At 38.9% G+C, this 25,585-nt stretch overlaps 4 protein-coding genes across 7 annotated transcripts in view; 3 read left to right on the plus strand and 1 right to left on the minus strand.

Moving 5' to 3' along the window:
* The first annotated feature begins 115 nt into the window (after positions 1–115).
* LOC109982252 (photoreceptor-specific nuclear receptor-like) lies at positions 116–8,484 on the plus strand. 2 transcript variants are annotated; one of them, XM_065957192.1, is made up of 8 exons: positions 116–5,406; positions 5,573–5,723; positions 5,856–5,959; positions 6,445–6,708; positions 6,841–7,028; positions 7,121–7,361; positions 7,440–7,545; positions 7,649–8,484. In XM_065957192.1, the coding sequence occupies exons 1-8, from the start codon at positions 5,352–5,354 to the stop codon at positions 7,779–7,781; spliced, it is 1,242 nt and encodes a 413-aa protein (XP_065813264.1). In that variant the 5' UTR covers positions 116–5,351; the 3' UTR covers positions 7,782–8,484. The 2 variants fall into 2 exon arrangements, with proteins under 2 accessions (XP_065813264.1, XP_065813265.1); XM_065957193.1 differs by having other exon boundaries at positions 6,571–6,708.
* A 190-nt stretch (positions 8,485–8,674) lies between these two features.
* On the plus strand, positions 8,675–12,984 carry stoml1 (stomatin (EPB72)-like 1). The gene is made up of 7 exons (XM_020631345.3): positions 8,675–9,006; positions 9,937–10,043; positions 10,139–10,288; positions 11,405–11,608; positions 11,689–11,899; positions 11,988–12,188; positions 12,327–12,984. Exons 1-7 carry the CDS (start codon positions 8,850–8,852, stop codon positions 12,521–12,523), a joined length of 1,227 nt encoding a protein of 408 aa, XP_020487001.2. The 5' UTR covers positions 8,675–8,849; the 3' UTR covers positions 12,524–12,984.
* An 89-nt stretch (positions 12,985–13,073) lies between these two features.
* cyp11a1.2 (cytochrome P450 family 11 subfamily A member 1, tandem duplicate 2) lies at positions 13,074–16,123 on the plus strand. Its single transcript, XM_020631420.3, has 9 exons — positions 13,074–13,669; positions 13,888–14,043; positions 14,183–14,382; positions 14,491–14,694; positions 14,823–14,983; positions 15,078–15,244; positions 15,411–15,489; positions 15,614–15,805; positions 15,910–16,123. The coding sequence occupies exons 1-9, from the start codon at positions 13,395–13,397 to the stop codon at positions 16,030–16,032; spliced, it is 1,557 nt and encodes a 518-aa protein (XP_020487076.1). The 5' UTR covers positions 13,074–13,394; the 3' UTR covers positions 16,033–16,123.
* Positions 16,124–16,381: 258 nt separating this feature from the next.
* ccdc33 (coiled-coil domain containing 33) overlaps positions 16,382–25,585 on the minus strand; it is a 48,937-nt gene continuing 39,733 nt past the window's right edge. Inside the window, exons 5-14 of one of the 3 annotated variants that reach the window (XM_065957195.1) lie at positions 22,818–22,993; positions 22,655–22,718; positions 20,265–20,460; positions 19,432–19,520; positions 17,586–17,705; positions 17,398–17,491; positions 17,185–17,309; positions 16,868–16,957; positions 16,649–16,765; positions 16,382–16,542 (exon numbers count right to left, since the gene is read on the minus strand). In XM_065957195.1, the coding sequence (XP_065813267.1) occupies positions 16,480–16,542; positions 16,649–16,765; positions 16,868–16,957; positions 17,185–17,309; positions 17,398–17,491; positions 17,586–17,705; positions 19,432–19,520; positions 20,265–20,460; positions 22,655–22,718; positions 22,818–22,906 (1,047 nt within the window). In that variant the 5' untranslated portion in view covers positions 22,907–22,993 and the 3' untranslated portion in view covers positions 16,382–16,479. Of the gene's footprint in view, positions 16,543–16,648; positions 16,766–16,852; positions 16,958–17,184; positions 17,310–17,397; positions 17,492–17,585; positions 17,709–19,431; positions 19,521–20,264; positions 20,461–22,654; positions 22,719–22,817; positions 22,994–25,585 lie in introns of all 3 variants that reach the window. The other 2 variants (XM_065957194.1, XR_010666702.1) reach the window with 2 other exon arrangements.

Below are 25,585 nucleotides of genomic sequence, written 5' to 3' on the forward strand. Positions count from 1 at the left end.
CGCTAACACATTTTAAACCACTTTGAGGATTGGCTCACCTTAACACCAGTTTCAATAACCCATTGAGTTATATGTATGATTAAGAAGTAGAAGTACACAATCTGTATTAACTATTTAAAATGCAAAGCATTGACTTGTAAGGCCCTGTTTTTGTCATGGTCAGCAGAGCCCTCATCATGTTTAAGGTCTTATATGCCGCCTAAAAGTAAACCAGATGAGGTCTGAATTAACAGCAAGACCCAGCAGCTCTTTTGACTGTACATATTCTGTAATGTGTAAACCCATAATAGTTCCACTTAAACAGAGAATCTCATCAGCAGAGGCCTGAGTCAGTTCAGGTTAGCTACTAGAATGTGTCTGTCCAGACCTGTATTTAATAGTAAAAGGCATTTGTCCCCCTCCATGGCCAACCGGGGATTAGCAATGCTGTGATGGTGCTGAAATCACTGATTTCACCACATTACCCTGCAATAAGGATGGCTTGAAAAGTTTTTTGTTTTTATTTCTTCCTCATTTTTGAGTGATTACATGAAGCTTTCAGGGGAAAACGTCACAGCAAACAGAGGGGTAAACTGATTCTGTCCTTCTGTTCTAATCTTAAATCGTTTTTCGCCTAGATTTAATTTGGTTTGTAATAAATATGTTATATCATTTTTTTAAAAAGTGTTAGTGCTTGTTGGTCATGTTTAACTATTTAGTCAGAATATCATCTAACACAAAAAGGTTGATGAACAATGGTTATGACAAAATCATTCATATTAAGAAGTGTAATCATTTCAAATTTCAACAATGTAATAATAGTGCTGATTTACATTTAGATATCCTGTAAAAAAAATATAAACTATTTTTATCATTCTAAAGAGAAGGAGCTTTAAATTAGAAAACAACCAGATGTAAACATAAATAAAGAATCCCTTTTTCTGGCTCCTTTGTCAGCACTTACATGGATTTAACAGGAGTCTCCTTGATGTTCATGTACCTGTTGAATCGAGCAGACATGACTTTGATATGGACTGACTTTTCTCATTGTGTGGATTACAGTGGCAGCAGATGGCAAGGCGGGGCAATCCCTGGTAGCCATGCTGACACCTCAATCCTTCTACTTCATCTGACTTGGGGAGTCGGGGTGGGGGTGCATAGGAAATGCTGAACTGAACCTAACAAAGCTTATGAAGCTTGATTATCCATTTTCTGCTGCCACTTGAAATCAGATGGACATGCTGAGTGCCGTGTAATAGCATGTTTTTGCTACAGGGCAAGTGAAAAAGATTACCTAGCTGGGAAATGATATTGTCTTTAATCTTTGGATTTGTCTTCTTTATATTTTAGGTTTGTAAAAAAAAAATACAGGTCGCTTTTTAGGTGTAAGTTTGCCCATGTTTTTATTTTTTTGATAATGAAACTAATTACCAAGACGTTTATTTTTTTTTTTATCACAATCAATTAAAAGATTTTCTTAGAGTTTTGTATTCAAATAAGAAACAAATAGGCTACCATCCTCAGTAATGTCATATTTGATGTGAAATTAAGGCACCCATTCCTTCTGAATAAAAAGGTTGCCAACAATTTTAAGAGTTAATCTCAGTCTTTGACAATAGAAGAAGCTTATATCAAAAAGCTGCTTAGGCTGATATAAAGATTTGCCAACTTCCATTCAAGGGTATCCTCTGAAGGATAACACAATTTTGTTTATCAAATGTGTGTGTGATGTGTTGAATGTGCTTTCCATGTTTGATTCCCTGTAACTTCCTTCGGTGAAATGTACTTGAATTAACAGCACTCTTAAGCTAATAACCATGCAGCTGATCTGTCTGATCTGACAACCATCTGAGCAAGGGTTTTCCCCTTGACGTGTGTTCAATCACCTGTAAGGCTCTGTCATCATAAATGTCTCCGCTAAATATATAATCATCTAGCTGGCTCATAGCATGGGGCTGCTAAAGATTCTCTGCGTCTGTGCAACAATCACAGGGCTGAGGGGTGAAGAAACATGACAGTTATCCCTGCCAGGCAAAACCTCAAAGCAGCCCTTTGCCGATGGCAGCAAAATCACATCTTATTCTCACAACAACTTATGAAGCCTGAATCCCACAAAATGGCAGAATGACTACGATGAACAACATAATGTTTTGCTCGTGTGAAGCCCTTTATTAGCATATTAATATCACTATAAGGGTATCATCTTTGGACAAGAATTTCACAAAGTTTAAAAAGGGAAACAGTCTGAGATTAGTCCTCAAAGATGATTTGATATGCATGTTCACTTCATGTCTAACGGTTTGGAGTTAATCAGCTCACCCTGACATGTGAGTGACACCTGTTGTGTAATCTGATATGAGACTCCAGATATCTCAGTGCTGCTTAGGTCAGATGTATGTATTTTTAGGCTCGCACATACAGCATGTTTAGAAGATGTTTTGCTTGTAGTATAGTTTAAAGTTATTCAATGGTATAGCCACAGTTTGCTTCACTCAGTCTGACTGAACACAGTACTTTATGTACAATGTTGTCTAAATATGTGTGCATTTCATTCTTCATACACTTTCATGTATGTACATAAAAGTGTATGAAGAATGAAATGACACTTTTGCTAAACAAAAGCGACAACTACAATGAGGAGTGTAAAAATAATTAAAGCTCCTACAAAGACTTTTTAAATGGTTATGAAACAGACTGATGATAGTATTGATGTCACTTTATAACCTAACAAAAGCAATCAAGACCATCAGTGAGTGGATTGATTTCACAATAAATTGTAGTGCCTGTAAACACTGCCTTAGGGTTTAGGTTTCAGGCAAAGTTGTCACTGCCAAAAAAAACAACATATTTCCACATTTACCACAGCAACGATTCTCAGTGAGTGAAACATTTTAATGCTGAAAAAAATAAGCATGAGATTTTATTTGAAAGAAAACGACTTACACGTGTACAGGACAAAGATCGGGCAAGTCCACTTTGCCTACAGGGGTCGTCAAAATCAACACAAACAAAAAGTTCCTCGCATGAGTTATAATGTTATACAACAAAGGTGGCCTTAATTTGAATAAGAAAACTTAAAAGAGTAATGGGAAGATTGGATTGGATCGTTACAAAGTTGTTGTTTTATCTATAAGCATGGTTTTAACTGTACGTTTATATGTTTTTGATTAGCTGTACATTTTCATCTGCTGCCAAAGCCATTCGTTTATTATGAAGGTGCAAAATAAAAGGCCTGTTTTCTGCACACTGGGATGATACCAATGCCACTATGTCAGTTCAGCTGCTCAAGCCTTTTGGACCCGACTTCCAAATGGTTTTGTCACTGTGTCAAGATGAAAGCAAATTTTAAACTGCAGTTTGGGTTCAAATGACTCAGTGGGCACAAGAGGAATTCCCCTAGACTTTAATCCTTTTATACACCAGTTTAGTCAAACAGAAAGAGCACTGTTTTCAATACCATGTTGTATCCCTAAAATCAAGAGTGACTTAATACGGATTACAGACATGATCGAGTTCAATCCTGGGACAGACACAGCAGCATATCTAGTGTCTTTGCTACTCTTGATCTGATCATACAGATGATTAGATGGTGCGAGCTATTTTCAAAAATGACTACAATCATCATTATGGACATGACAATACGTGCACACATTATTATATCTGATACTTCTGTGTGGAAATCCGTGATGTAATAATGCTTAGAAGTGAGAAGAAGAGGAAAAAAAGAGTGACCTGTGAACTTCGATAATAGTTAATTGCAGTGTGACTAATTAAGTAGACAGAGAGCAGGCACCATATGGCACAAGAGTGGAATTAAGGGTCAACTTGTTGCTTTTTCAATCTCTGCACTAATTGTTTTTCTTCTCATCGCCCCCCTTTGTGGGCCCCCTCCAATAAGAAGAGCACTTTTCATGAAAGGTTAAGCTACTTTGCTGATTTGGGGTGGCTGTATTCTCCTGAGGCCATTAGTGTCATTGACAGGACCAATATGTCACAGAGGGAATATCTGTAACCCCTCTGTTAACCACAAAGCCTTTTTAACAGAAAGCTGCAGGACGAAAAGAGTGGGACCAATATCACAACCTTTTGCTTGTACACAAATCTCTTTGATATATAAGTATATTCATTTCACACTCATATGACACCCACATAAGATATGCAACACTACAAAATGCCACTTAAGCAGTTACTTTTGCATTGCAGAATAACTTTACATAAACAAAAAAACAAGTGCTTGGGGGCGCTGATGGAGTAGCGGTTAGGTCGCGCCCTATATGTAGGCTGTGGTCCTCCAGGCGGGCGGCACAGGTTTGGCTCCCACCTGCAACTCCTTTCTCATATGTCATTCCCCACTCTCTCTCCTGATGTCTTACCCTATCCAATGTCCTATCTTAATAAAGGCAAAAGCCCAAAAACATCTTTTTTTTTTAAACAAGGGCAAGCTTGGGCTTTAAGAGTTTAAAATGCCTATTTATAAGAAAGAAATGTAACCGTGGTTACAGCGCTTGAATTAAGTCCTCTTCATTAAGTGCCATTTGAGAAAACTTCAGGTTACAACCTGACATATATTCTGTATATAGAATAAGTTATAGTACACGTTGTGTTGAACAAAAAAGAAGTGACAATTATACCAAATATTGTACAGCAAACATGTATTTGCAGGTAAGAAGAAGAAATGTTACCTGATAATGCCCTGGCCCCTTCCCCAGCATTAGCAGGACTTCATTGTTTACAGAATAATATAAATAATTTCCTAATCAGCTAATAATAGTTCATTTATCTGTATGTGGGTAAGAAATAACACATATTGTTTCCTTTGTCCTTTCAGGGTTCACCTTTGTTTAATATAGTTGTGCATGTAAGCGGTGTGACTGATTGATTTACCCTTATAGACGGTAAAGATTAAGAGGATAACAAATCACCATTTGCTTACACAGCGCCTGGTGCTAATCTCCTTGTCTTCCTTCAGAAAGCCCCAGACGTCTCAGGCTCACACCCTCATTCTGGCACAAAGAGGGACAGAAGAAGACCAGTAGTAACTCTGTTGACCAACCATTACATCAGAGACAACCAGAGGACAACAGCGCTGGATCATTAGAAGCAAGAATTCCTGGAGTAACTATCTGATGGTCGCTGAACACCTTGACTATTAGCTGTAGTGAAAGGAACAACAGATTCTTTTATCTTTTCCATATTTGTGTGGCATTGCCATGTGACCTAATTTTATTTATTTTTTTAAACTCAGTCAAGTTATCATAAAAAAAACAAAAAAAAACAAACATCTGAAACAGAAGAGGAACTTCTTCTGGGAACATTTATAACTTGAGGTTTAGACACTAAAACACGTGAAGATAGAGGAGCACAGGACCAAAATGAGCATGTTTTCTTCTGACAGGACGGATGACTTCACAGATGGGACTGAAGGAGGTGAGTCATGTTTTTATATGCAATTGTTGTAGTATAAAATATCGATAAATAAATGGGCTAAAACAGTCAAAAAAATCGAATACACTAGTGGCACAATGAGGTATTCTCTATTGATCTTCAAGGGAGCTTAAAATACAGTTTATTTCTGCAATCTCTTTTTCTACAGATAAATGTTCTGTACCGGGTAAAGCACTTGGCCAAGGCCTTCTTTGTAAAGTGTGTTCAGATGCAAGCAGTGGTAAACACTATGGCATCTATGCATGTAACGGCTGCAGTGGCTTCTTCAAGCGTAGTGTGAGAAGAAGACTCATCTACAGGTGAGCAAGAGCTTACTTTTACTTTGAATACTTTGTATATATAATCCAGGAAAACAAATGTTAATAATACATTCGTTTCAACGAGTGATTGTCTTTATTCAGAAATCATTTTTGTGTGTGTAAATATTTAAGGTGTCAGGCTGGGACTGGTGGGTGCCCCGTAGACAAGGCTCATCGGAACCAGTGCCAAGCTTGTCGACTAAAGAAATGTCTCCAAGCTGGCATGAATAAAGATGGTGAGAAAACGCTCATTACCTTGATTTGGCAGAATGTGTTATCAATAAATAAATTAAATGTTTTCTATCCATATAGCACCATTTTTGAAATAAGATTTTATGTCAGGACACTTACAAACGCTTTTTATTAATAACAGTGACCCAACATTGTTCTGTTAATTAGACTTAACTGGTGTCAAGAGAAATCCTTATCTGTGAATTTTACCTAAAAGTAACTTTTTAACCAAACACTTAAAAGTAGAGAGGGTGTGCGCCTCCCAATCCAAACTGTTATAAAGGGGTCGGGTTATTAAAAGTTCTACCTTCCATACTACTCTTGTAGACTTAAAGCACCACAGGCGAAACCTGCATTCTGTAAGCACAATGTTCTTGAGGGTTGATTGGAAAATCTGAGCTCTTTCTCGGCACATCATTTTTTGCCACAGTGCGATTAAATGAAAAACTCTGCTGTTTAGTAATTTGTTACTCACCTGTATCTTTGGCAGCCGTGCAGAATGAGCGACAGCCTCGAAGCACAGCACATGTCAGTCTAGACGCGATATGTGTGGACACTAAAAAGCAGCATCTAACCACTATACGAGAGCTAACCTCCCCTGCCGCCTTCTCGTCAGTCATCTGTAGACCTGTGGTCACTCCCTCTGTCACCAACTCTTCCACGGTCCAGCACTGCAGCAACCCCAACAACAACCATCGCTTCATGGTCAGCCTACTGACTGCAGAGACCTGCACAAAGCTGGAGCCTGAGGATGGTAAGATCAAATGATGGAAGTTAAATTAGGACACACAAAACAATGAAGGATTGTCATTATCTGAACTGTAACGATGCACTTCAACATCCCAATATTTTCAACATGGCGTGCCTCTCTTTTTCTAATGCACAGTGGAGGAGAATATCGATGTGACAACAAACGATTCACAGAGAGATCGGTCTCCCTCTGACTGCCCAATGTCCCCGTACACCTCCAACTGTTCAGAGAGTATCTATGAAACATCAGCACGACTCCTCTTCATGTCCGTCAAATGGGCCAAAAATCTGCCCGTTTTCGCTCACCTTCCATTCCGAGACCAGGTGAGACTGAATGACAAACGTTTCTGTATAGTTACACAAATTTAAATGACGTGTGAGGCTGATTAAATGTTTTCTGCGTATGACGCCCTCAGGTGATTCTCCTTGAAGAAGCTTGGAGCGAGATGTTCCTGTTGTGTGCCATCCAGTGGTCCCTCCCGCTCGACAGCTGTCCTCTCCTGTCTCTGCCAGAGCTTTCTCCCACACAGCAGGGCAAGATCAGCCTCCCCACAGCTGACCATCGCATACTGGAAGACATATTTAACCGCTTTAAGGCCCTTGCAGTTGACCCCACTGAGTTTGCCTGCTTGAAAGCCATTGTCCTGTTCAAACCAGGTGAGAAGTTATTCCTTCACAATGTATTGTCTGATAATAAACTGACATTGCAAATAACGTGTGCTGTTTGATTCGCAGAGACACGCAGCCTAAAAGACCCAGAGCAGGTGGAGAATCTGCAGGACCAGTCTCAGGTGTTACTAGGCCAGCACATCCACTCGGTGTACCCCAGCCAAAGTGCCAGGTATGATTCAAATCAGAAGATCATGTTTTAATTTTTTTTTTTCATTCAAAAGCTAGAAAGCCAGAAACATAAAGTTAAATCCTCTTTGTTTCTGTGTTTTAAGGTTTGGGAGACTGTTACTCCTGTTGCCATCCCTCCACTTTGTGAGCCCGGAGAAAGTAGAGCAGCTTTTCTTTCACAGGACCATCGGCGGCACACCCATGGAGAAGCTGCTCTGCGACATGTTCAAAAATTAAACAAGCATTGAGGGACTCAGAATGACACTTTCAAGGGAAAAGCACAATGAACCAGCCATCTGGCAACATGTTTTCAGTTGACTAGGCTTATTCAAACTGAAGCACATTGGAATTTGTTATTTGTTACACTTTTTTGTGTGTAAATATTAAATTTTGTTATACCCCAGATTTACCCAAATTCTGTAGAAGGAAATGTTGTTTTGTTTTTTTTAATTACAGGTTGTCAAAGAATATGTGTTGAAATATGTTGAAATGAATAAGGAATTTTTTTGTTGCATGTCATTTGAAAATATGTTCATTTCTGGTCTTTTTTTTGTACTTACCTGTTTTTCTGATAAACAGAAGTGATCACAGATGAAGACTTAATCCAAAAAGCGTACAAAACAGACACTATGCCTGACCAATGCATATTAGAAAATACCTATTGTTTATAATATTTTTTTAACAACCACATTCTCGTATCCTTTCATAACACGTATGTGTTTGTATAAAAGAAGCCATTAAAAAAAAATCACTCAAACATCTATGTTCAAAAAAACGATTTCTGGATCTGATATGATTTTTTAAGCAGATATAAATCAATCAATAGAAATAACTCACAAGACATGATCCACAGTTTTTGTTCCAAAATGTGTTATTGATGGCATCTATCAGCAGAATTAAAGCGTTTAAAGTTAAATTGAACTGTAAAAATCTCTGAAATGAGACACGACTTGAGGGCCAAATGTTTCTCAACTGACTTGTGGCTTTGTCCTGTAATGGAAAGAATAGAAACTCCAGTTATGCTACAATAACGCAAGGGGGCGTTCATGAGCAAAATTTGCTGAAAAGTAGCCAACGAGTCGATAAACACCGAGAGGAAGAGCTGCAGCAAGATTGTAAATAATAAAAGCTAAACACGGAAGGACGAGCTGATATTACATCCTTAAGCGTCCTGCGTGTTGGTGTTAGTTTTCATAAAAAACGTAGCTTATGTGTGCAGGTTTGACAAACAACTAACTGGCTTGCAGACTGAAAACTAAGATGTTATTCTTGTAGGAGAGAATAAAATAGTTATTTGAGCTCACAATGTTTAGCAACTCCTATCAGCTGCTCCCCCAAAGGGACAATACAAGTCCGAGGACTCCTGGCTTGTTTGTGGACAATGATGGCTTCACACAGAGCGGCTACCACAAAGGACTTTCATTTGATAACATGCCCAAGGTTTCTCATCATGACTTCACAGGTATGTAGAGAACATGACATCATACATGAGCACATATTTCTCTTGTAACCTCATGAACAACTATATCCAGTGGAGGAGGTGGCTGGCTGAAAAACCAGCCCCCATTTTTATTGTTACTTTTAAGTAAATACCTTTTGAAATATGAAAAGGTTACAATTTAAGTCTGCCCAACATGCCGTCAACACACAGCCATGCTCTTCAATTGCTCTTTATTATTCATCTCTAACATTGTATCCACAAAGTACATGAGCTTTTTCAGTTTGACAAACTAAAAAAACAACAACTAACAAGTGGAAGCAATTAAAAGAGATACTGTAACATTAAAGGTCCAATGTGTGACGTCATGGCGTAGCCTCATTCCCAACGTTTATCTCGAAGTCCTCTCACCAAAATGTCCCATTTCTTTTTTTCTCCTAAATTGCACACGGTTAATATTTGTTTAATGGTAAAATTGTTTTCATAAGCAAAACTTTGAGGCTCCAAACCATCCTTTCCTATTCTTTGGAGAGTTGAATTTAACTACTTTTATAAGTCTGGCCCTGATAGAAAATTAAAAAAAAGCGGAAGGTTTTAAGAAAACTACAAAAATGTATTTGCTGAACACCCTGTTCTTAATGAATTGGATGTTTGTAATATACAGTATTTTGTAGCATATTATCATGAATGGTATTTTCTTGTACAATTGAAAAATATATTTACTTATTTATTTTCTGTGTATATTTTCTGTTTTTTTATTTATTATGTCACACTTTCATCCTTTTATGTTTGTGTCACTTTTTTAATTTACATTTGTTGAACAGCTCTCATGTTTAATGTTCATGTTTATTTGATTTAATGTGTAAATTGGGCATTGGCCGTTAAATAAAATAAAAATAAACAACAAAATGTTCTCAGAGACCGACACTCTTTTGTTTCTTTCTTTTCTTCTAGATACATCACAGGGTTGGCTGTCATGGATTTGTAACCTGATTGTCATCTTCCTCGTCTACGTCTGCACCTTCATAACATTTCCTATAACGGGATGGTTTGTATTAAAAGTAAGTTGAAATGGTCCTCAGCAGTTTCACTGGATGTAAAATATATTTTTGGTAATAAAATAAACCATTGTTGACCCATTTTTTCCCCCCTGTAGACTGTGCCTAACTACCAGAGGATCGTAGTGTTTCGTTTGGGTCGAGTTTGCTCTCCAAAAGGCCCTGGTATCGTCCTCGTGCTGCCCCTCATCGACCAGTGGCAGAGAGTAGACCTACGCACCCGAGCTTTTAACATCCCTCCATGCCAGGTATGATAAATGATGAAAACCTTTTGGACAGGTAGTAGTAGTAGGTGATGTGTGAGATAATGTAGTTAAAACCACGGCTTTTTGTAGTTCCCTGCTATAGCCTCATATTAGAGCATTAGATCAAACTTTGATAGATTAAGTTTAGATCATAGTATGCATTTTTTAATTTTATAAAATCTCTTTGTACCTGGAGTAATTTGCACTGTAAAGTTACAATCATCGACACGACATCTGAGCCACTTTCAACTTCAGCACCATCGCTGAATCAAGCAGAGCATTATGTAAAGATGTCATATATTAAATATTTGATTCTTTTACAATAAAACTGAATCTAAGGTTTTTTTTTCCACCAACTATTCCAAGTAACATTTTCTGATATGGCTGTGTTATACATTTTGACCAGCAGGTGGCTCTCATGTTGCACTGTTGATCAGTGGGAAACTGGTGACTGTCAACTCATTTATACTGAGTAACAAGTTTTTTAGTGGAACTGCTGATTGTGTTTTGTGTTCCTTATGATACAAACATTGATTCCATAAACTTTAAACATTTGGGCTCCAAACCATCCTTTCCTCTTTTTTGGAGGGTTGAATTTAACTAGCTTGATAACTCCTCGGCCCTGATAGAAATTTTTAAAAAGTACAAGGTTTTAAGAAAACTACAAAAACATTTCTGATATATGGGTGTATGATCAATTTTGACCAGCAGGTGGCACTCCCGTTGCTCTGTTGATCAGTTGTCCATAAACTTTAGACTTATATGCAAATTCACATCTGGTTGCAAAGTTTTGTTTTTTAATCTTAATCATGTATCACAGTTATGAGTTTGTTTTTATTTTATCTATGAGGAAACTGGTCACAGGTCCAGTAAACACTTCACTGTATTACAGAGTCAAGGTGTTAGTCTCATGTCACTTGAACCTAAGTTACATCAGGTCTGTCCTTCCTAGGGGGCAGAATTTGTGAACCGTATAGTAAGCCTTACAGAGCCGAAACCTTTTAGTCAGTCTGCATTTAGAAATTCAACAGCTGTTTCAATATTCCATAGTTTGTAACAAATTGTTAAATGACCAGTTCTGGGTCCACGCTCATGTAAAATGTAATTCTGCTACTGTAGGTGAATACTCTGGATGGCGGTGTTTTGTTAGTGGGGGCAGACATCCAGTTCAGGATCTGGAACCCCGTCATGTCAGTGATATCAGTCCAGGACCTGAACGCCTCAACCAGGATGGCGGCACAGAATGCTTTGACCCACAGCCTGTCCAAGAAGAGCGTCAGAGAGATCCAAAGTGGGAGAGTTAAGCTGGGAGAATATCTTGGGGTGAGATACTCTCTTTCTTTTTTTCTGGGTTTGTTTTTTCTGCATCACATCCACCTGATATCCCTTATCGCTCTGTTCAGATGGACTTAAATGAATTAACTCGACACTGGGGACTGGAGGTGGACAGAGTAGAGCTTACCCTTGGCTCTCTAATAAAAGCGCCAGAGGAAAGTCTCTCTGGATCCCTCATCATGCCTCCCTCTGTGCCTGGACTGGAAGGCCTCACTGGTCCCATTCAGCAGCTGGCCATGCACTTTCTAGGTCAGAGTGGAATTTCACAGCCTAAACAAGGTATTGAACCAAAACAAAATACAGTATTTTTACAAAATGCAGCAATTGTGAGAATTGTATGATACATCTGTGGCTTTTTATTCTTCAGAGGAAACAATAACTTTCACAGATGAGCTCATCGGGCCCACTGAGGCAGTTGTGGTTACACCAGGCTCGGTTGAGGAGCTGCTTGGTGCGGTGAAGCTCCTGCTTTCTGAAGCTTTGGTCCAGCAGGTTGGGGCCTGCTTCCAGTTTGATATCGGCTCCAAAGATGGACAGCAGTGCAGTTACTACGTGGACTTGAGCCAAGGTAATGCACACATCGCTGTAAATGTGCAAAATGTATTGAGATAAATTCATCATAACTCTGATGGAACAGAAACAAGAGTGCTGTTACATACATTTTTAAACATCTCATTCTCTCTCTGTATGTGTTGTGTTTGTGTAGGTAGCGGTGCAGCAGGCGCAGGGTCCATGTGCAGAGAACCAGACGTCAAACTGACTATGAGTGACAGCGACCTTCTCGCCATGTTCCGGGGCGAGCTACGACCATTTGCTGCTTACACGAGTGGCAGACTGAAAATCCAGGGAGACATTAAAACTGCTATGAAACTTGAGGAACTCATAAAGCTTGTTAAGGGATAACTGCTATAGTCATTTTATAGATTATTTAATCAACCTTTCTTTGTTTTGTTGTGAAGTAAATACGTTTCATGTGTGCACTTTGAAGGAATATTAATACTTTTTTAGGTCAGAGACTGGTTTTAGATAGGTTTCATTTCATTGCACAGTTAGTGCAAACTGTAAAAACCTCTCTAACCAGACTTGAGCTCTGGCCAAAATGAATATGTCAGTGATAGGAAGCAGCAAACTTACCCAAAGATCTGAAGTGGCCTTAGGTTTTTCTCTGAGAAGCAACAAGACACAGTGAAAAACCATCGCCAAAAGGGGGAACTGCCTGGACTCCTTGAGGACTCTTTTACACTGAACTGAAAACCGGAAATGCACTCTTATTCACATTAATTTTAATCCGACATTAGAGGACTTTTCTTAAATGGAATGAAAAAATAAAATCATACCTATAAAATAAATGTCAATATGAACAATTGGAGCCTGATTTGTTTTTTTCCCACAAGTAACTGCAATTGTCTTCAACTGAGTTTGTGTTTCTGTTCTGTCCTTCTACACATATCAAAACAAATTTGTGTTTGCAAAGGTAACAGACTTTCTGAAGGTCGTCAGGCCCGATTTTAATTCATCATGCTCCTTCAAGTTACTGAGAAACCCTTTAAACAGAAATGTGTTTGCTGGGTTTTTTAGCATTTAAAATATCCAGTAAGTATCCTAAATCAGACATGTGCTGTGGTTTATTCTATTAACATGTTAAATTCAGCAGAACAGCCTTGATCAGCACAGACGGGGGGGGGGGGGGGCTGACTATTTAGACCAGCCCCTTTCTACTTCATATCTGGGAGAACCAGTCTACCTTCTGAAGGTTGGGATTTTTGTTGTCAGGATGGCAAAGTGGAGTGTGTGGCGTAGTCCTGTGATGCTCCCCCTGTCCTGGATAGATGAGCTGACTACGACGGGTGTGCGTTATAGCAGCAGTTTGCCCGTGATCAGGCAGGCATATTCAGAGAGCAGCAGCAGCATCGTTCGGCCTTTCAATGAGATTCCCGGACTGTGGAAAAACGGGGTGGCCAACTTGTACCACTTTTGGAAACTGGATGGCTTCAAAAACCTGCACCGCATCATGTTGCAGAACTTCAACACTTTTGGACCCATTTACAGGTATGAATGGAAGTGAGACGCTAAAATAGAGCTGTGTGTGACATATTTCAACTGTCAAGATAAATAACAAATAGACAAAACAAATGATTCCATCACTATTTTGTAAAAAAAAACTTCTGTGTGCAAGTACAAATGTTTTTGTTTTTAAAATGTGTCTCACATTCCACAAGGTCATGTTTTCTGAGAGATTTTCTACCCTTTCCGTTTCTGTACGGCAGAGAGAAAATAGGTTATTATGAAAGCGTAAACATCATCAATCCTGAAGATGCTGCTATCCTGTTCAAAGCGGAGGGCCATTACCCTAAAAGGCTGAAAGTTGAAGCGTGGACATCATACAGAGATTACAGGAATCGCAAATATGGAGTTTTACTCAAGTATGTGCTGTTGTTTCTCCTTTCTACCAACTTTAAATGCAGCTTCAACAATACTTAGAAACTTAAATGAAACTAAGGTTTGGTCTTCAAGATAGTGCCCTGCTAGAATTAATTAATTCAACATCCAATTATCACACAGGGACGGAGAGGACTGGAGGTCAAACCGTGTGATTCTCAATAAGGAGGTGATTTCCCCGAAGGTGCTGGAAAACTTTGTGCCTTTGCTGGAGGAAGTGGGCGAGGATTTTGTGGCCAGGGTTCACAAGAAGATTCAGCGTAGTGGCCAGAACAAATGGACCACTGACCTTTCTCAAGAACTCTTTAAATATGCACTGGAGTGTGAGAATGATATATTACAAAGCATCCTTTAGTGCACTCACTGTGTAAGTCAGAGTCACTTTTTTTTTCCCCTTGTCCTTGTCTTATTTTGACTCTGTCCTCACACAGCGGTGGGCTCGGTGCTCTATGGGGAGCGTCTTGGTCTAATGCTTGACTACATTGACCCTGAAGCTCAACATTTCATTGACTGCATCACCCTCATGTTCAAGACTACCTCGCCTATGCTGTACATCCCTCCTGCTCTGCTGCGGCAGATTGGTGCAAAGGTGTGGCGGGACCATGTGGATGCCTGGGATGGGATCTTCAACCAAGGTAGAAGCACCAGGAATATCATTTTGTAGTTTTGGTTGGGCGTCATGAGTTTGTTAAGTTTGGCATGAAAGTCACATTCTGCTCTATGTGGAGCATTTTTAAAACTTCAGAAAATATCTTTTGCTTAGCGGATCGTTGCATCCAGAACATCTACAGGCAGCTACGACAGGACACCAGCTCCTCAAACAAATACCCAGGAGTCCTTGCTAGGCTGCTCTTGCTAGACAAGCTGTCCATAGAAGATATCAAGGCCAGCATCACTGAACTAATGGCTGGAGGAGTAGATACAGTGAGCCAAAAATCGAACTCAATAGTCATTTCCTGTCCAGAGTGTTGCCTTTAACAGCTTTCTTAAGTCTGCGTCTTTCTATTTGGTGTTTCAGACTTCCATAACTCTGCTGTGGACATTGTATGAACTAGCTAGACACCCCAACCTCCAGGAGGAGCTGAGAGCGGAGGTAGCTTCAGCTCGGGCTGAGAGCCAGGGAGACATGCTTGAGATGCTGAAGAGGATTCCACTGGTGAAAGGAGCTTTGAAGGAAACACTCAGGTGAAATACTGGATACATCATGCTGTACTGTAGATATGTAAGGGAATAAATTATAGCACCTCAGACTCGGATTGTTTTTATGTTATTCTGATTTTATGCAGTTTTTTCACAACCATGCAATCTACTACACAAAAAGTCTCCTTTTAAAACAGCTTTGATTTCTCAGGTTACACCCTGTTGCAGTGAGCTTGCAAAGATACATTTCGGAAGATGTCATCATTCAAAATTATCACATCCCCCCAGGGGTAAGAGACTATTTAATAACATCATCATCTAATCATGTTTTTGTATTTAAGCTTTTTCAAGGAACTAAGCAAATATTGAAAGCATATAGCGTGACTCACCTTTTTTTGTACATGTTTTTTTTAGACTCTGGTACAGTTAGGACTGTACGCGATGGGGAGAGACCCCAAAGTGTTTCTCCATCCGGAGCAGTATCGGCCCTCCCGCTGGCTGAGGACAGAGACGCACTACTTCAGAAGCCTGGGCTTCGGCTTCGGCCCGCGTCAGTGTTTAGGCCGCAGGATTGCCGAGACCGAGATGCAAATCTTCCTCATCCATGTGAGAAATGCACGCAATAAAAGGAGGAGCTTCACCATATTCTGTGGCAATTATACGATACGTATATATCATGAACTGCTTGCCTTATCTCCTGTCTTTTGCAGATGCTTGAGAACTTCAGAGTGGAGAAACAGCGCCATGTGGAAGTGCAAAGTACCTTCGAGCTTATTCTCTTACCGGAAAAGCCAATCATCTTGACTTTGAAGCCGCTAAAGACCAATCGGTAACACCAAGTTATGAAGAAAAATCTACTAAAGCCTTCATAACATGTTTCAACCTAAGGTGCTGATGGAGAGCAAATAAAGACATTGGGAATGAAAAAGCTAAACATTTGGCATGAACGAATTACCTCGCGTATACCATAACATGCCAACAGAATAATTATACCCTATGTGCAATGTATTACTTGATGTGTGATCTGAGTAATGATGGAAATGTGAAGTCAGTATATACAACTTCTTTAAAATATTGAATTTACATTGAATGTACAGAGACTAATTGTTTTATTAGATTTGAAATAACTACCAGTATCTCTATAAACCAGTGATGAATAAAACTCTACCAATTCTTAAAATATGTCATGTAATGTATTATTTTATTATACATATTTGGTTCCTGTGTGTGTCTGTGTGTGTGTGTTTGACGGGTCAACAGTTCACTGTAATATTTGCAGGTCACTTTATAGGCTTCTGGCTCCTCTCTCTGCTTTGCTGATACAATGATCCTGATTTAGACCTCTATAAGAAGCAGAAAATCATTCTGTGTCAAATATGTTTGATAAAACTCCTTCAGCACAGCCTGTGTGAGGTAAATTGGAGGAAAAGGTTAATGCACTCTGCTTACCGATGGATCATTATGAAAGATGGTGGTGGATGTTCGGAAAAAGCCGTGCTTGTGCTCGCTCAGTTTGGTCATCATTTCCTGTTTCTCTCTCCCCCACTGCTTCGAATTCTCCTCCAACTGTAATACAAGCCAAGAAAGACAAAGCATCATCTGATGTACAGCTCAGAAAGTACATTTAACATACAGTAAATAGTAGAAAGTTACTTTTTAGATTTTCACCTGGGCCTCCAGTGTTTGGACTCTTGCCTCAGCCTGCTCCACTTTGTGAAGTAATCTCAGTCTCTCATTGAGTGGCATTGCGTCTTTTGTCTGAGGGGAAAATAATACATAAATTCATTAACTGCAACATCAAATTTGGTTAATGAAATAATGTTGAATTATATGTTCATGTAGTCACATTGAACCTTCAGGCCGAGCTTTAGTCAATCCATAACCCTTCTTTCTGGGTAAAGTCTTACACCCGTTTTCATTTTTTGAATTCTAAATATAAAAATGTACCCGGTCTGAATACTGGCTTGAATGTGTTGTTGGAGTACCTGTTCTGACTGCTGGATAAAAACGGGGTTAGGCTGCTGGTGAAATCTGTCCAGCTCTTCTCTGAGGCGAGTGTTTTCTGCTGCTAGGGCCGACTCGATCTCCTCCTTTCTTTTGTCATTCTCTCCTACACGGCATCAAGAGAAGTTCTGGCTACCACAAATGTTGTTTTTTGTAAACACAAATTGTTATCTTACTTGACTGAGTCCTCCCACCTCTTTGCTTTTTTACCATTAGTCTGTTGTCACCACTCTGCTTATCGTTTCCACTGAGTTTGCTCTCCAAAGCTTTCTCCATCTCCTCAATGACCTGAAACATTTTGATGACACAAGTGTACAGAATAATACAATCATCACTCTGTAAAATCAGATGCCAGTAAGTGCATAGGAGTGGATGTGCTGACCTTTTCCTGCTGTTTCACGGTGCCCTCCAAAGATGCCATCTTTACCAGGCAATTCTGTTGATCGTCCAGCTGCAGCTTATGGACTCTCTGAAGCTTCAGTAGCTCCTTCTCACTGTCGTTCTTCTGCACCACACACACACACACACACACACACACACACACACACACACACACACACACACACACACACACACACACACACACACACACACACACACACACACACACACACACACACACACACACACACACACACACACACACACACACACACACACACACACAGAGAACTGAACCATTTTCATAACAAATTTGTGTCGATCAAAATGATGAATAACGTTCTTTAAGGCCATATGAGTAATTTATTAGCCTAATGAAGTATCATTTTCAACTTTTTCTTCTATCTGATTATTTTTTACAACGCAATATGAGTGATGTGAAGAATATGTTGGTTGTTTGTGGTTTACAATGGTGTGTGCTTTGGGATTGTTGTTTGTATCTATGGTTTTTATTTATTGATTGTATGGTATGGTATGATATGGTATGGTACGGTATAGTTTTGTATGGTGTGGTATAGTATAGTTTGGTATGCTATGGTATGGTATGGTATAGTTTGGTATGGTGTGATATAGTTTGGTATGATATGGTATAGTTTGGTATGATATGGTATGGTATAGTTTGGTATGATATGGTATGGTATAGTTTGGTATGATATGGTATGGTACGGTATAGTTTGGTATGGTATGGTATAGTTTGGTATGATATGGTATGGTATAGTTTGGTATGATATGGTATGGTACGGTATAGTTTGGTATGGTATGGTATAGTTTGGTATGATATGGTATGGTATAGTTTGGTATGATATGGTATGGTATAGTTTGGTATGGTATGGTATAGTTTGGTATGATATGGTATGGTATAGTTTGGTATTGTATGATATGGTATAGTTTGGTATGATATGGTATGGTATAGTTTGGTATGATATGGTGTGGTATAGTATGGTAGTTTGGTATGATATGGTAGTTTGATATGGTATGGTATAGTTTTGTATAGTATGATATGGTATAGTTTGGTATGGTATGGTATAGTTTGGTATAATATGGTATTGTATGGCATAGTTTGGTATGGTATGGTAGTTTGGTATGATATGGTATGGTATGGTGTGGTATAGTTTGATATGGTATGGTATGGTATAGTTTGGTATGATATGTTATGGTATAGTTTGGTATGGTATATTTTGGTATATGGTATGGTATAGTTTGGTATGATATGGTATAGTTTGGTATGATATGGTAGTTTGGTATAATATGGTATTGTATGGCATAGTTTGGTATGATATGGTATGGTATGGTGTGGTATAGTTTGATATGGTATGGTATGGTATAGTTTGGTATGATATGTTATGGTATAGTTTGGTATGGTATATTTTGGTATATGGTGTGGTATAGTTTGGTATGATATGGTATAGTTTGGTATGATATGGTATAGTTTGGTATGATATGGTATGGTATGGTATGGTATAGTTTGGTATGGCATAGTTTGCTATGATATGTTATGGTATAGTTTGGAGTGGTGTTGTATGATATGGTATGGTATAGTTTGGTATGGTATGGTGTTGTATGGTATGGTATAGTTTGGAATGATATGGTATGGTATAGTTTGCTATGATATGTTATGGTATAGTTTGGAGTGGTGTTGTATGATATGGTATGGTATATTTTGGTATGATATGGTGTTGTATGGTATGGTATAGTTTGGTATGGTATGAACAATTAACTAAATAAACACCACACATTCACGTGCATGAACTTAATTTATGAAGTCTAAATGTAGGAAATCTTTCCACCTTGATGAGGTCATTCTGCAGCTGTTGGATCCTTTCCCTTTGCGAGGCAGCCTTCCTGATCTCACTGGCAACCTTGAGCTTTAGGGAGGCTAAAACAAACAAGGACGATACAAACAGTTAATTTATCCGGCTATTGAGACACGTATTGTGCTGTTTTTAGGCTATATAAAAAAGTTTAAAACTAAGAAATGACAGCATAGTTTATCCAAGATGAGAAATGCATTTGATATGTAAATATGATATTTAAACTTGAATGACTTTTCAAATAAACATGTTGGTTCTGGGGCTCAGACATTGAAACAGTGCTGATCTAAACCTTCGTCAATAAAACTTTCAAGTGATTTTCTGTTGGACGGGAAATCAGTCCCGTTTCTTTGCTTTGCTGCCAAGCAGACAGGCCATCAGGAACATCCTTTCACTGAGGGTCACAGACTGTCCTTCAGGAGATAAGGGATGTACCACCCGCACAGCTTATCAGGGTCCATGGCCTAAATGAGCTGTCTTATCATAAAACGTCACAGTCTGCTTGGGAATAGACACTCACAAGGGTTATGAAACACACAGTGAGCCCTCTTTTACTTCACTGTTGTTTCATAAACAAAAAAGGCCTTAAATCCTCAAAAACATGAAGTGAAGTTTTGACAGCTGCTCGGGTGGATACAAATCTTTCTGACATGAAAAAATCAAAATGACTTTCTTCCTTTAATCAAGTTTAAGTGAGCAGAAGATTGTATTGCTTTTTCTCAGGCTCACAGAAGAAGGGATGCATATACAACATATATACAGTTTAATACACATGTAATGGAAACCCACGATGCTCTGCAGTGGCTTACCTATATGTTTAGAAATCTCTGCATTGGTCATGGTTTCAATGTCTGAGTCATTCAGATGATCTCGGTCGAGGTCCTGGTGTAGAGACCGGTCAATGCGGAGCCGGCTGTTTTCTGCCTCCAACGTCACTACCTGCGTCCTCAGCTCTATGATGTCGTCTGCCATCTTGCTCATGGCTGAGCGGTAGTTTTCAACCTCCTGATGGAGAGTTACAGTGCTGAAGTGAGGTATTCTTTTAAATTGGTAGATAGACAATAAAAAAGCAATTAAACCAAAATTCAGAAGCAGTTAGATTGGATTGCAGCTATTGGAGTGAATCAAGTCTTATAAAATGTTGTGCAAACATTTCTGGCTGGATTTTATAAACAAACTGAAATAAACCGGTCCCATCCAATCAAATTGATCGCACAATACAACCTTTTGTATTGTTTATTATATCATTATGCATTTATTGGAATTGCTTAACCTTATAAAGATATAGTAGATGAAGTAGGTACCTTTGAGACCTTGATCTATCATTGGTGTAAACAATGTTTTTTAAAATGTAAAATGTACGTTTATGCGATGTCTGCTTTGATTTGATTTTGTCTCTCAAAACTAACAAATTCCCAACCAGGAGAAATATAGTCCTATGAAGATCATGATTACAATTATCAATTGTGTTTTTATTAAACAAAAACCTGAAAAACATTAAGAAAGAAGAGCTCATCCTGGAGAGCAAAAATTTGATCCAGCCTGAAGCTCACAGGGAAACTTCACCAGTTTGAGTCAAAATAAAAACGAATAAAATTAAAAAATAAACACTAACTTGGTGTGCAAAAAAAGATTCCAAAAAAATTATTCCTAGAAACCTGCTGGGACGAACTTGTTCCTGAGCAGTTCTTTTGATCACCACTAGATGTCTCTTCAGCTCCATCTTTAAGAGTTGTTGGCCCCAGGTTGTAGTAAACAAGCCAGTTCTGAACATACTAAACATACTGAAAGGATCTAAGAACATCCATGACCTGTCTGTGAGTAAATGAATAATGTATATTTGTCTTGGTTCTGATAACTACATCACACTGGATAGGACATAACTGGACGTCGAAAGACCATACTATGACAACAAGTGTGAAGCTCCTGTATTTGATTGTCTAAGGTTGAGGCACAATGAATTCATATGTCAGCCTCCTGAGATCCAATGGGACAATAATACCCTCTCCTGTGAAAGCCTTTAGTCATGGGAGCTTTGACTGGGGGTTCAGGACAAATCCTAGTTGAGCATACATAATGCTGCCCTTCTCTGTAATCCCATTGTGTCAATTTTAGAGGAAAAATCATGTCAAAAAAAATCTTTCTATGAGTTATTTTCTTAGCAAAACAGACGGAACAGCTTTACATTTTACAAAAAGCTCATGTACATTTTTTCCTTCTGTCTTGTTACCCTCACAGACTTAAGCTGCTATGCTGCTTTCCAGGAATGAGACTGGCGCAGAGCTGTTATCAAGACATTTCTCTCTGAAAGGCACATGCATGTTGCAGCCCGTTGTACTTCTTCACACACACATTGAATAGACAGAATAGGATGGAGATTGAGAGCAGTGGTCCAGCTGCATGTATGAGGAGGAGGAGGAGGAGGAGGGGGGGGGGCGATTAGGGGATTCCAATCTTGGACGGTGTGGTTGTGACTCCCTTGGGACAGGAGGGTGAAATTGAGCATCTAATTGAAAGGGCAGGGACAAGGTGACAATCATGACTGTAGATGGGATGGTGTCTCTGTTGGGGGGCCCACAGGCATGACGGGAAGGACGGCTCCCCATGATGAGTGTGGAGAGTCCCATCGTGTGTGAAAAATAAAAGAAGAGTCTGTCTCTCCCTATTGGAGCTTTACTCCACTGTCTTTCCTTTGAAGACATTAAAGTGGTCTCACTGTCATACACGCTGTCACTTTAGGACACTTCTATTCCAGACGGAAGGCAGCGGGATTGCATTGTGAGGATAATTAATCAGGTTTTCTAAAGCTTTAGAACTATGTATGTTGGTATGACACATTACAAATTGAATTTACATCATGACATTGTGGAAATTAATATCCAAATCTCTGCCTTTTTATAAACAGCTTACATTGAATTTGAACCATTTTCCATCAGCAGAAAAAATGCAGGATTAGTTTTTAAACCATTCTGGGGTCCTTGCACGAGTTCATCCTCATTGACTCAAATCGTCCTTGTTTAAAATCTGAGAAATGTTCATCTATTGTACTTTAGGCTATTATATGTCCAAACTGTGTGATCACGTTCAATTGCCTCGGCACATCCGACTCCCTTACTCTCTGTCCACTAACCAAACCTGACATTTGAGATTGCTTTTGTCATTGATTCAAGAGTTTTAGTGTCAATGAGGGTCTAATTACCTTAGTTTGGAGGCTGCTGATCTCTGCCATGCTCGGATCATCCTCAAAGACATGCAGGGGAGGTCTAAGATAGGAACAATGAAGGAAAGTAAAAATAACTCATTGGGGACTCAATAGAGACATCCATAAGTATTACTATCTTTTTGCATGTTGTCTGCATTACCGTTTATGTGGATGATGTATCTGATAGGTATGGTTGATGTTGGGTTTGTTAGCTGGCTTCTTTAGATGTTGTTGGGTTTCTTTGTGCATCTTAGTCTTCACTCCCTTGAAGATGAAGTGATTATTTGGTAGAATCTGTGCCAGGGCATTGTGGGGTGGAAGGTTGTATCTATTATTCTGAAAGTGAAGAGGAAATATTGTGTTTACTGACAAATTTCCACGATGAGATAGACATAGACAGCAAAAATCCCCTAATTCCCACACTATTTTAGAGTAAATATAATTGAACGTAAATCAATAGTATGAGGCATCAATAGTATAAGAGACCAAGGCACTGAACTGTGTGCTTGTATCTTTAAATTAATTCCTAGCTTGACTTTGGGTGAGTCCGTTACGAAAATGTCTCATCAGCAAACAGTTAGGAAACATCTGCCATTAATGAATAACAAGCATAAAATGTGTGCCGATAACAGGAAAGAAAAAATCCACTGACCTTTGACAATATCTAAAAAAAATTGCCTCAAACAGCTATAAACAATGTGTTGTGAAATAGAGGCTCTATGAAACATGGTGCAAGTTGCAATTTCGATTCCACTGTATGTCTGGCATATTTTGAAATTGACAATAAAGTTGACTTTGACTAAAAAGTGGCTAAATGCTGACATTAGGTTCTGTCTAACGATAGTTCAAATAGTGTTTTCATTAAAAAAAAATGGTGAAGTGTCTCACTCATACAACCTAGAGGGCAATAATACACTATAACATCATTTGAGTGTACCTTCAGAGGGAAAGGGTTAGCTGTTTGAAAATGGCTTTTTGTTTTACCAGCTTAACTTGTAATGATTAATCTGATATCTGAAGACAGTTGATTGTACAATTTATATTCATGACATGTTTGAAAAATGACCCTACTTCTGGTTAGAGTCTCCAAGACACCAGAACTACAAAGAGGTCGAATACACTCTGGAAAATCACAGACGAGGAACATGAATCTGGTTATTTAAACATGGCATTATTTCCTTAACAATGTGAGTGAGCAACCTTGATTTACATCTGTAGAGTGAATCTTAAATCTACCACTTGGGTTTTTACAGAAATAAAAGCTTTTATCTAAAACAAAAAAAAAGTTGTAGCATTGAGCCCTGAGTACTCACTGTGTGTGTGTGTGTGTGTGTGTGTGTGTGTGTGTGATGTCTGTTCTACCTGTTCATCTCTTGAATATAAAGGCTGTTACATCACTATGCATACAGTACCCACTCTACAACAAGAGAGCACTTAATAATAACCCCACAGTCCTCAGGATTGAGCCCTGCATATACAAATGACACTACCAATGATCACTGTTGCCAGGTATCATAAAGTAATCACATGAAATAAGAGCATCATCTCTTCTCCTCCTACAGCTTTTTCCTCCAACACAAATCCCTCCACACTGTCAGGGCCTACCTTTGCAGCTTCAGGGCTGCTGAGCGATTTAGTCTTTCTCAAGGCCTTCATCCCAAAGAAAAAGTCCTTATGAGGGGAATGAACACCTTACTGATGGAGAATGTTAAAGCTGGAGCTCTGTCATCACGTAAGAACAATCAACCTGTAACCACAACACTAGCCCTAGCAACTTTCAGGGCCAATATGACTCCTACTGTGTACAACACTAAAGTATCATGTTTCATATTTAACAAGAGATCCAAGCTGAACTGTGGCATGCTCTTTCTGTTTTCATCCTCTTCATCTTCTTCTGCAGTGGTGGAGAGCAACACTCCGCTTTTACTGACAAACTACCTCAAAATTGTTCTGACATTTAATTATAACCGTGAGCTCTTCTGTCTATTTTACGGTGTTGTATCATGTGTGTCATTTCTTAAAGTGTAACCAGGGACAAGGACTGCAAATTAGCCACGGCCAGAAGTCCTAAATACATTGCATCAGTTGCACTTTAATCAAATGATACAATGCCTGAATGTATTGTCTAGAAAAATAAACTGACAAATAAATGAATAAATATGTAGCACAACTTTGAGGTAGTTTGACTGATACACATTCAATGTCAAGCAATTATGTTTTCCTCTTTATGTTGGAGGTTAATATAGCAGCTTTACACCACTACATGCTTTGACAAACTAAGCCACTTCATACTTAAAAGAATATGAAAGAACAGAAGTCATTCTCTCCTAAACTTAACAGACGTTATGTTCCTTCGACCACTTTTCCATTAAATGTACATAAATATTTTTCACTGAAGTCTTCTTAGAAATGATTGCTTTTGAAAAACATCTATCAGTAATAATTAATAGTTTTCTTCAATAGTGATGTATAAGTGAACTTCTGAATAAAGACTATGACTTGTAATGAAATATTTCTCATTCTGGTAAACACACCTTGGATAACTTTCGTTATGATTTGGCACTATGTAAATAAACTTTCATGCAATCTGCACAGCTGTGTTGCTGCTCGTATCTGAATACTTCTGACTGCTACCATTTAAAAAAAAAAATCTAACCTTTTGTGTATGCCTGGAAACAGTGTGAAACAATCAATGGAATCAAATGGAGGTTCCTGCTCAGTAAATAGCAGCAGCCCCCCACATGCACGGTGTCTCAGCCTGGATAAGCAGATTGACGGTGAGCAGCTAATGATTTCTACGTGACACGCTGAGCAGCACCTGTGGCTCCCTCTGAGAATTTATTCCCAGCTCCACTCGACTCTGTCTGTCGTCAAATCAATGGGCAAAATGAATAAAATATAAATAAACGTAGTGCAAGAAAAACAAAC

This window comes from Labrus bergylta, chromosome 7, assembly GCF_963930695.1.
Source record: "Labrus bergylta chromosome 7, fLabBer1.1, whole genome shotgun sequence".
In the NCBI taxonomy this organism is placed as follows: Eukaryota; Metazoa; Chordata; class Actinopteri; order Labriformes; family Labridae; genus Labrus; species Labrus bergylta.